Here is an 11,781-nt window from a genome sequence, read left to right on the forward strand (position 1 = left end):
GGTCTCGATACTGAACCCCCCACTTTTAGGAGTTAGTATTAGCGGTTAGTAAGCAGTATAAATTTTCTGCACTCTATTGCTCAACCTCATTTGTAGTACATGTATCGCATTGTGACTGTGGGTGATGGTCCTATATTTCGGCTCACACAAGACTTAACGCTCTGATCACTGCTAAATCACCTTCTTTTGTTTGGGTGCTTATCTATTTCTTATTCTTATCTTATGCTTAGCTTATGTTCTTATTTCTTTTGGGCTCTCGCCAAACTGTATTTGGGTCGCCTCTAAAGCACCTTCTTTTATGTCACAATATATCAACATGCAGTAACAATTGGGAAAAAAAAATCACAAATATGTGATTATTATTGTTATTTATTTCCATTTTTTATTATTATTATTCCCACAAAATAAGTTTACGCTGATGTTATCCAAGAAATACAGTGTGATCAGTACTGTATATCCAATCACTTTCCACGCTAATAGTTACCAAGTAACTACTGTTGCCAGCCGAAGTGTTACAACAATGGGAAAAAAAGTTCCACTAACGGGTAGTGATTAACCAGTTAGGATCCTACAAGGGGCAAGTGCTGTATTTCCTTCAAGAAATATCCAAAAACACTTACGCCCATTTATCATAGGCCCTTGCCTGATCCCCGGCATGTCTTTTCCACTCGATCTCGGGACAGTGTTCCCGGTTCGTAGGGAGATTCGGGATTCAATCCCCCCTTCACAGGTATACACTACCGTTCAAAAGTTTGGAGTCAGTACATTTTTATTGTTTCTTTTTTTTTTTTTTTTTTTTTTTTTAAAGAAATTAATACTTTTATTCACCAAGGATGTATTAAGTTAATAATTAAGAGTTTATTAAAAGTTAATAATAAATAATTTACATTGTTATAAAATATTTATATTTTGAATAAACACTGTACTTTTAAACTTGTTATTCATGAAAGAATCCTGTCCTGAAAAAAAAAAATCACAGGTTCCAAAAAATATTTGGCAGCACAACTGTTGATATTATCCAACACTGATCATTCTAATAATAAATCTGCATATTAGAATGATTTCTGAAGGATCATGTGACACTTAAGACTGGAGTAACAGCTGATAAAAATTCAGCTTTTCATCACAGGAATAAATTCTATTTTAAAGTATGTTAAAATAAAAAACATTATTTTATATTGTAAAAACATTTTGCAATATTACTGTTTTTTTTCTATATTTTTAATCAAATAAATGCAGCCTTGATGAGCATAAGAGACTTCTTTAAAGACTATTACAAGTCTTACTGACCCCAAACTTTTGAACGGTAGTGTATATATACACTATATTGCCAAAAGTATTCGCTCACCCATCCAAATAATCGGAATCAGGTGTTCCAATCACTTCCATGGCCACAGGTGTATAAAATCAAGGAACTGGGCATGCAGACTGTTTTTACAAACATTTGTGAAAGAATGGGTCGCTTTCAGGAGCTCAGTGAATTCCAGCATGGAACTGTGATAGGATGCCACCTGTGCAACAAGTCCAGTCGTGAAATTTCCTCGCTCCTAAATATTACACAGTCAACTGTCAGCTGTATTATAAGAACATGGAAGCGTTTGGGAACGACAGCAAATCAGCCACGAAGTGGTAGGCCACGTAAACTGATGGTTACCAGGAGAATGGTACTTGTCTGACTGCATTGTGCCAAGTGTAAAGTTTGGTGGAGGGGGGGATTATGGTGTGGGGTTGTTTTTCAGAAGCTGGGCTTGGCTCCTTAGTCCCAGTGAAAGGAACTCTGAATGCTTCAGCATACCAAGACATTTTGGACAATTCCATGCTCCTGACCTCAACCCGATAGAACACCTTTGGGATGAATTAGAGCAGAGACTGAGAGCCAGGCTTGTCCGACATCAGTGTGTGACCTCACAAATGCGCTTCTGGAAGAATGGTCAAAAATTCCCATAAACACACTCCTAAACCTTGTGGACAGCCTTCCCAGAAGAGTTAAAGCTGTTATAGCTGCAAAGTGTAGACCGACGTCATATTGAACCTCACAGATTAGGAATGGGATGTCACTTAAATTCATATGCGAGTCAAGGCAGGTGAGCGAATACTTTTGGCAATATAGTGTATATAAAAAATAAATAAATAAATGAAAAATAAAATTCCTTAATTTTGTTCTGTACTTGAAAATCTTTTTTATTTAATGAGGTACTTTATACATTAGTCAACTGCCATTCTTACCATGTTGACATAGAAAGAGCAGCACTGAAAGTCAAAATAAAAAAATAAAAAAAACAGTTGAAGCATTAAACTGAACATTTAAAATCATTGAAGTTAAATTCTAAATCAGTACTGTCGAACGTGTGAACAGAAGGAAAGTTCTAGAGTAGACACGTGCACATGGTATTTATAGTAAAGAGAGATCCATTATCACCTGTAAAAAAACAGATAACAAATCTTTAGTAAATTGTTATCTTATCTTGCAAATGTTTTATGAATCGATATTATCCCATTTTACCATTTTATTCATCATATGTCTGATCACCTTTAAGACCCAACTTTTTGTGGTCATCCTGGGCAAAGTGTTTTCCAATCTGGTTTCTGGAGTTACACTAACACAGTTCTGTCACAACAACTCTTAAAGGAGAACTCCACCTCCGTTTTGTGTGTACTTCAGCTCAAAAAGATAGGATATGGCGAAAAACTACATCTCATTTTCTCCTACAACTTCAGAATGGTCCAACATTGTTGTACCTTTTTGTTTGTAAACAGCAGTTGACTTTTTATTTCCACTTCCTTAGTCTTTGCACGTTCGATTTGTAAACACTGGGTCTGTAGTTCCATCTACGTCACACGTAACCTTTCGATGTGTTCTGCAGTACGTAGCGTTGTAGACGTGCATCCCAGAGCTAGTGCTACACAAGCTTTTGTGCTTAAAAAGTATACAAATTTTTATTTTTAGAAAAAAATGACAGATCGTTTCGCTAGATAAGACCCTTCTTCCGCAGAGCCCTTTGAAGCTGCATTTAAACTGCTATTTGCATATTAAAAATTTGGGGTACCATTGAAGTCCATTATATGGAGAAAAATACCTTGCTGGCCTTGCTGGAGCATCGTGCAAGGAAAATTAAATGCTTTTCTCAAAAACCATAATTTCTTTACGACTGAACATCTTTAGACACAAACATCTTGGATGACAAGGGGGTGAGTAAATTATTTGGAAATTGTTGTTCTGGAAATGGAGTTCTCCTTGCTCTCCTGGTTATTCATACACATTCATACTTTGACCACAGATGTTTCTTCATATTGTGAAGATGTTACTTATAGTTTTTGCAAACAATATGTCTTAATCAGAATTTTAGATCTAAGTGATTGCACTTCAACTGCACAAACTGTGCACATTTGTATTATTGATTCATCATGTGTCTACAGCCACACCTAAAATGTGTGAATGTCGCTAAATTAGACTGTAAACCAAGTCAAAAAGAATTTATTTGAAAGAAATAGACTATAGCACTTTTTAAGCAAATCAATTCACAAAAAAAAAATATTTATATATATATTGTTCAAAACTGATGTTGGAACATCAACTTTCATTCATTTGAATGCAACTTAACTTTCCAAATGCTTTCTGGAGAAACTCTAAATACTGTAGGCCTTTGCCTGTTACACCAGTTCTTTTTGTGTCACAGTTCCTGATACGCTATTTATCAGACGTCATCGTTTGCTTTACTATTTACTTTACCAATGTTTTAATATAACATTACATAATTCATTTATCTCTTAATTAATTAATCTCGTTTACAAATTAAATTCATTTTTGCTTGATCGAATTATAGCCTAGTGCTTATCTGCACAACTTCCGAATACATCGGAATTCCATTTGATCCACATCATCAGCATTCGTTTGCACCTGGATACCATGACAACCAGTAAACATCAGGACGCTATGACGACACGGGGCGCAGGTAATTTATCCATAACCGGACAAAACTACATTGTTTGCCTTCAAAAGTGAATTTCACCGTTTGTTTTTATCAACTTTCTAGCTCCATGGGTCGCGTTCGGCAGCTGCCAGGAACGTCTCATGTTTCCAACACACTTCGCGCGTGATCGCATGGGCAATGAAATGCTTGCGCTCTACGGTTCCAGTGAACTAGGACCCGGATGTTACGACAACCACACGGTGAGTACGCAGGAAGGCAGAGCAGGTAAAAACTTATAAGTCGTCGAACGTGTTATTCTTTTTACCTAACTTAGCAGTTTCCAGGTGGGCAGTCTTATATATGAGCTCCAACACAGACCTGAGAGTAAGAGGGGATATGTTTTAGGGGCACGTACTGCACCACGCTTTCTGCCTCCAGTTAAGGTAGCTACAGTTTTATGTGTTTTTAAGGTAACATCACAACCATTTATTTTATTTTAATGCATTACCTGTTTTTATAGACGGCCACCCCTTCACCACAAAAATACCAACAAGACTGGACTCGGTTTAAAGTGTGTCCACCTGGAAAAGCACCTTTCAATAGTACCACTGTAAAATTAAGACCCTCAAATACGGACTCCGGCCCTGGGTATGATTATTTTTACCATTTGACTATGAGTGTATCTGGTAATAAATGTGTGTTCTGGTAATAAAAAACCTGGTAAGCTGGTAGTTCTCAATTTTTGACTGCAGGGCCTGCATTGCCCTTATAGAGAACCCCAGGTATTAAGACTTGTATGGCTTAATAAAACATAAATGATGTCTCCTAAAATATGTAGTAACCCCATGAAAGACTTACGTTATAGAGTGTTTTCACAACATGTCATCAATCGCCATGTTGGCAGCAGTAAACATAAACAATGCCACTGAACCGAACAAAACTTGCTAATTTTGCTGATTAATGCTGCTGAAAATGGTCAATTGTTGTCATGTTTTGGGCTGTACTAATCGGTTGGATTGGGAAAGCATTTCAGTATATGCAAGAACATCTTAAAACATTTAATTCCAGGTTTAAATTACTTGAATCGCAGATTTTCAGTGTATATCCCTTTTTTAGTCCAGGGGCATATGTTCATGACACCATCCAAAGCAAAAAAGTGTTATGGCCTATGAAATTCGGCTCTCCAGACTGGTCAAAAGTGCCATCACTGGAGAAACGAGCACTGCGTACAGAGGTACGGATACGCCTGACATTCTTCTACAAATTACAATTCAAAGAAACAAAACAAGTACATGCACAGTTAAAATGTTTTTCTTAACTGATATAGTTTTTTTCCCCCTCCATTTTTAACTTGTGATGTGTTTTGTGTCCATGCAGCTCATCCATGACAAAGAGTTTAGGAAACAGAGGAACAGGGTGGCATATCTAAGCTTGTTTTACTGATGCTACTACAAAAATGTAATGTGATTTTCAATGTATACAAACATTAAAGCTTTAAAACACAAGTTTTCCCATTTCCATTTCATAACATGTCCAGTTTGAAACCATGTTTTTGAGGTGTCATGTACAGCTGAGGTCAAAAGTTTACATACACCTTGCAGAATCTGCAAAATGTTAATTATTTTACCAAAATAAGAGGGATCATACAAAATGCGTGTTAGTACTGATCTGAAGAAGATATTTTACATGAAAGACATTTACATATAGTCCACAAGTGAAAATAATAGCTGAATTTATAAAAATGACCCCATTCAAAAGTTTACATACACTTGATTCTTAATACTGCGTTGTTACCTGAATGATCCACTGCTGTGTTGTAGTGATGTTTGTTCATGATTCCCACAGAAAAATGCTGAAAAAACAAAGAATTTGTGGGATTTTTCTGAAGAACAGCAGGCAGCTTAACTGTTCAGGACAAACAAAGGACCCATGAACAACTATTACTAATTCAGCTATTATTTTCTTTTGTGGACTATAATAATCCACAAAAATATAAAGTGTAAAATGCAAGGTGTATGTAAACTTTTGACCTGAACTGTATTAGACACGTTCCAGGTACATTACTTTTTACCGAAACGTAACTAACGCAGTAGTGGGTGAAGTAAAAGAACACAAGACACACGTTCATAATGGAGATGTTTGCTTCATCCCCATGTTCTGGTTTAATTTTCAACTTGTCCTTTTGAAACAATGCCTTAAAATGAACAATGAAAGACATGTATTACCATCATTCATAAATGAGTAACAAACACACACAAATCAAAAGAGAATGTCACATTTCTGATGAGTTGTTTAGAACTGTAAAAACTAAATGATATTTCAAGGGAAGACTTATCAAAACTTATCAAACTACCAAAAATCAAGAGTAAGCTGTGTTGCACTTTAGGGAGGTTGTCTACTTGAATTCCCTTGAATATTTTTCAGATGTACAGAACAGTCTGTCATTCTATAAGAATCAAACGTCGGTAACATGATAGACAACTGCGCGTTTCCAAATTGCAATTATTGAAGACTCTGGTTCCTCATATGTTCGCTGTAACTTCAAGGGGCACAATGTGATTAGCATGTGCTAAGTCATCATCCATCATAACCAGATGATGTAGAAGTAGCAGAGTCAAAATAACAGTTTTCATTTTTTCCTTCTCACTTTGGGCTTTTTGACTGGCCGAAGATATGGGTTGTCAATCATGTTTTCCTCACTGGCCTTCCCTGAAGGCACAGCACCACCAGGCGGCAACACTACGTTCTCCTTATCTGCACTGTGGTCATCCTAGAAATTAAAAAAAAAAAAATAATTAATTGAAGTAGTCATTATTAACATAAATTATTAATAAATAAACAAAAATATAGTGGTGTGTGACAGAAGACAGAAATCAGGAGGCAAAGTCCTCAGTTTTTAATTTTATTTTATTAATTTTTTTTTTTTTTTTTTACATCAAATGCATTTTAAGCATTTTACATGTATTCCAAAATAATAACTCAAGGCTGTTACAATTTAATATTTTAATTTTGAACTTATGTTCAACTTTTTAATAGTTAACTTTTAATAATTTTTTTTAATTTTTCGGTTAATCAGTCACTGAACCTCGATAAATACTGGTCAAAAACATGGAGATTTACTTTAAATTTCACTAAGCTAATTACTCAATAAGAACTCCTACAGATCATGCTTTCATGCCAATTTAAGTCTTATTTTGACGTAACAATTGTGCAAGTTGTTTACTTACTTTTTAAAATTCATTTAGACTGATTCGTGAATGCGGAACATGCACAAACAAGGTGGGATTTCTTGTATGAACCAATCATAGCCGAACATTTCCAGTTATATCAATCATATTGCACTTTCTCCCATTCATTCTCAATTACCCCCAGCAAACTGCAGGCTTTAGGGGTCTGTTAAAACTCAATGGGCTCAGGGGAGGCGAGAGAGATGCAGACTCCTGTTGAAACTTTACCTCCTGGTGTCACTGTTGGACAGTGTTTCTTTATAAAAACTTAGCATTTATACACTTTTTAATTTTAGATTTTGTAATAGTAGCGTTGTTTTATTTTTGTACTACAATTTTTTTCTCATCCAATATTTTGACGAGGCACTGCGTCCCTTGCCTCCTCTGATAGATAGTACGTATGTTATTGCATAGACATTCTGACAAGAGAAAATGCTTCATGCTTACCTGAATAATGTTACTAGGGTTGTTCTCTGTGTCTGTCTGGTCGTCCTGCTCTGATGAATCGGTCTCCTCTAGTGTCTGAAGCTCTAGTTCAGACGGCAGCAGGGCGCTTAGGTAAGGGATGGTGCTCGGCTTCGCTGCAATCACTTATTAAACACAAAAAGATAAATAACCACTAGAAAGTCAAAAGGGCAGTCAAAGTATAACAGAACACTGGCTGTATTTGGGACAGAAAAACTCACATGGGAATGCACTGATGTCATCCTTAAAAAGGCTTTGCGTCTCTCCTGTCTTGGCCATGAAGCGTGTGAGCGCGCGCTCCACATCTCTCCTCTGTGATGCCGCCTTCTCTCTCACCACCTGGTAATCTGACACAGGCTCTCGAAAGGTCTAAAACACAAAAATGTGAAGCAGAAAGTGTGCTCTTAATGTTATTTGCTGTTAAGATGAAAGTCATACAATAGCACAGCATCAAGTGAGCAGTGTAACTCACTGGTGTTTTGATGTATGTATGAGGATCTGGGAATTCTGGGAAGTGGCTGGGGATGTACGTCGGATGAGTGCGCTTCTGTCCAGCTGTGAGGGCTTTTGGGACCACTGGAGCATTTGTTATTGGAGCTGTTACAGAATCCAGAAGTACATTTAAACAGGAACATAGGATTTATACAGCAGATAATATAAGATAAACCAATAGATTAGTAAAAAATAGTGCACCTACGTGCAGTTATAACCATCCTTTGGGATCTTTTGGCATACACTGGAAGAGTATCTACGTTAAAACCTGCAATTGTGGAAAAAGTAAACCTCAGAATTAGTTAAAATCTCATTAACAGATCAACATGGTTTAACCACATACAGAAGTGAAATCTTTATATTTTCTAACAATAAATATATTGATAAAAGAGGATACCAACCCATTTCGACTAGTGCAATGACCACATCAGAGAGTGTAGGGGTGCTTCTAGCTGTGTGCTCACAGGTTGCCTTTGCACAACGCCCGACCTCAGTTATATCTATCAAAAAATGAGACGCTTAATATAGAAAAACTCATACAATGAAACATGTTTACTCTGTAATCGGAATTCATTAATTGTACAAATATTAAATAAATGTATATAAATCATATACAGTTGAAGTCAAAAGTTTACATACACCTTGCAGAATCTGCAAAATGTTATTTTATCAAAATAAGGGGAACCATACAAAATGCATGTTATTTTTTATTTAGTACTAACCTGAATAAGACATTTCACAAAAAAAAAACGTATAAAAAAATGATGCTGTTCAAAAGTTTACATACACTTGATTCTTAATACTGTGTTGTTACCTGAATGATCCACAGCTGTATTTTTTTTTAGTGATAGTTGTTCATGAGTCCCTTGTTTTTCCTGAACAGTTAAACTGCCTGCTGTTCTTCAGAGAAATCCTTTAGGTCCCACAGATGCTTTGATTTTTCAGCATTTTTGTGTATTTGAACCCTTTCCAACAATGACTGTATGATTTTGAGATCCATCTTTTCACACTGTTGACAACTGAGGGACTCATATACAGCTATTACAGAAGATTCAAACACTCACTGATGCTCCAGAAGAAAACACAATGCAGTAAGAGCTGGGGGGTGTACACTTTTGAACAGAAAGAAGATGTGTACATTTTTCTTACTTTGCCTAAATATAATTTTTTTTCCATTAAGTACTCCCCTTCAGAAGATACAGAACATACTTCCATGTTTCCGAGAAGACAAAATAAGTGAAATTTACCCTGATCTTCAAATTCAAAAAGTTTTCACCCCCCCAGCTATTAATGCATTGTTTTTCCTTCTGAAGCATTAGTGAGCATTTGAACCTTTTGTAATAGTTGCATATGAGTCCCTCAGTTGTCCTCAGTGTAAAAAGATGGATCTCAAAATCATACAGTTACTGCTGGAAAGGTTTATTATGTTTAACTGTTTAGGACAAACAAGGGACTCATGAACAACTATCAATAAACAACAAACACAGCTGTGGATCATTCAGGTAACAACACAGTGTTAAGAATCTTTTGAACGGGGTAGTTTTTATAAATTCAACTACTATTTTCTCGTGGACTATATGTAAACGTCTTTTATGTGAAATATCTTACTCAGGTCAGTACTAAGTAAAAAATAACATGCATTTTGTAGGATCCCTTTTATTTTGGTAAAATAATTAACATTTTGCAGATTCTGCAAGGTGCATGTAAAGTTCTGACCTCATATTTTGGTCAAGGCTCACATGTGACCCACATAAGATAAGTGAAGGACTCACAGCTCTGCATCATCTCAGTCAGTGTCTCCACCGCTGCTTTCTCAGCGCTCTCAAAGCCACACTCTGTTAACAGAGAGCTGACCACCACCTGCAGTGTGCGTCTCCGTGCCAGCTGATAGTTCTCTGTAGGACTTGTGCTGGCCTTACTACTCCCCGAGCGCTGCAATTATTAATCAAAAGACAAAAGAACAGAGTATTAAAATTCAGGATGTCCAAGTACAAATGTTTGACTTTCTCAAAACCAAGTTTTTTTTAAAGGTTCTAATAAAAATGTTTAAACCAACACAAGATTTTTTTTTTACTGGTCAGACTGGGAGACCAGCTTAAACCAGGTAGAGACTTTTTTAGGGATAGGGGTGGCTGCCCTCCTAAACGGCATTTTTAGGCATCATAAGTGTGTTCCAACAGCATATGATCACTAAAAATTAGTGTCAGGCAAGCAAGACCACTTGGTTTAATGCTGATAGACACTGAAATGTTTCTAGATAGCCTCACTACATTTATTGTGAGGCTATTATATATTTACGCATAACAATAAAAAGACAGATGTGTTTTTTTGTGTGTGTACTTTTAAATACATATGACACTTAGGCCCTTAAATGTGTTATATTTAAACAAACTCATAAAGTTAGTGTTGTCTGGCTAAGCTAGCAGACTGTAGGCAACAGAAATGAAAGGAGATATTTACGCTTCCGGAGTTTAAAGATCCGCTCCCCATCACTACAGAGTCCGCCATTTTTTAACTCTAATGTTTTTTCCTCTTGTGTTTAGTACTCGCAAATAAACTCATTGTGCGTTCGGCATTCCCCAATAACTGTATTGGGTGTTTTATATTTGGTGAAAATGGCAACCCTATCAAAATTTCCAACAGGGCCACCGGAAGGTTGTTGTTTTCGCAGCGTTTCCAAAATAAAAGTCACAAATCATTGCAGCCTTATGGAGTGGGGAAAACAATGAAATAAAAGATTATAATTTTGTGTGTCATCTATATGCCATATTGTACTGTTAAAATGGAAGGGGGGGAGGATCAATTTTAGAAGAACTGTTTTAAAATATAGCAGAAATTGTTGTTTGGATACATGGCCTGTTATTTGAACAACAACAACATATTGGAAGTGTCTCTCCTCCACTCATGTTTAAAAAGCATGATTAAGAAACTATTTATGTGAAATGTTTTCAAATAGCTGAAACAAAAGAGAAGAGGGCAGTATACACATGAATTACGTTATGAAAAATAAAAAAGATAACACAATAAAACCACCCTTCAGTACGTATTCATCTTATTACTATACTCATATATTTTCAGCCATAGTTTTTAACAGTATGAATAAATACATGTACACTAGATTTTTTTAATGTTAAAGAGGTCTCTTCTGCTCACCAGGCCTGCATTTATTTGAGCCAAAATACAGCAAAAGCAGTAACATTGTAAAATATTTTTACGATTTAAAATAACTGCAATATATTAATATACACTACCGTTCAAAAGTTTGGGGTCAGTACATTTTTATTGTTTCTTTCTTTTTTTTTTTTTTTTTTTTTTTAAAGAAATTAATACTTTTATTCACCAAGGATGTATTAAGTTAATAATTAAAAGTTTATTAAAAGTTAATAATAAATAATTTACATTGTTATAAAATATTTATATCTTGAATAAACACTGTACTTTTTAAACTTGTTATTCATGAAAGAATCCTGAAAAAAAAAAAAAATCACAGGTTCCAAAAAATATTTGGCAGCACAACTGTTGATATTATCCAACATCGATCATTCTAATAATAAATCCGCATATTAGAATGATTTCTGAAGGATCATGTGACACTTAAGACTGGAGTAACAGCTGATAAAAATTCAGCTTTTCATCACAGGAATAAATTCTATTTTAAAGTATGTTAAAATAAAAAACATTATTTT

General features: G+C 35.6%; 2 protein-coding genes across 2 annotated transcripts; one reads left to right on the plus strand and one right to left on the minus strand.

The window, feature by feature from the left end:
- The first annotated feature begins 655 nt into the window (after window positions 1-655).
- si:ch211-66i15.4 (uncharacterized protein LOC560315 homolog) lies at window positions 656-5,469 on the plus strand. The gene is made up of 7 exons (XM_051096800.1): window positions 656-730; window positions 3,830-3,953; window positions 4,035-4,171; window positions 4,256-4,354; window positions 4,432-4,559; window positions 5,028-5,145; window positions 5,289-5,469. The coding sequence occupies exons 1-7, from the start codon at window positions 656-658 to the stop codon at window positions 5,352-5,354; spliced, it is 747 nt and encodes a 248-aa protein (XP_050952757.1). The 3' UTR covers window positions 5,355-5,469.
- Window positions 5,470-6,034: 565 nt separating this feature from the next.
- On the minus strand, window positions 6,035-10,757 carry taf8 (TAF8 RNA polymerase II, TATA box binding protein (TBP)-associated factor). Its single transcript, XM_051097197.1, has 8 exons — window positions 10,556-10,757; window positions 9,868-10,027; window positions 8,497-8,595; window positions 8,301-8,363; window positions 8,076-8,200; window positions 7,825-7,972; window positions 7,586-7,728; window positions 6,035-6,681 (listed from the first exon to the last, which is right to left on the minus strand). Exons 1-8 carry the CDS (start codon window positions 10,601-10,603, stop codon window positions 6,541-6,543), a joined length of 927 nt encoding a protein of 308 aa, XP_050953154.1. The 5' UTR covers window positions 10,604-10,757; the 3' UTR covers window positions 6,035-6,540.
- Between the last annotated feature and the right edge of the window lie 1,024 nt (window positions 10,758-11,781).

This window comes from Labeo rohita, chromosome 23, assembly GCF_022985175.1.
Source record: "Labeo rohita strain BAU-BD-2019 chromosome 23, IGBB_LRoh.1.0, whole genome shotgun sequence".
Taxonomy (NCBI): domain Eukaryota; kingdom Metazoa; phylum Chordata; class Actinopteri; order Cypriniformes; family Cyprinidae; genus Labeo; species Labeo rohita.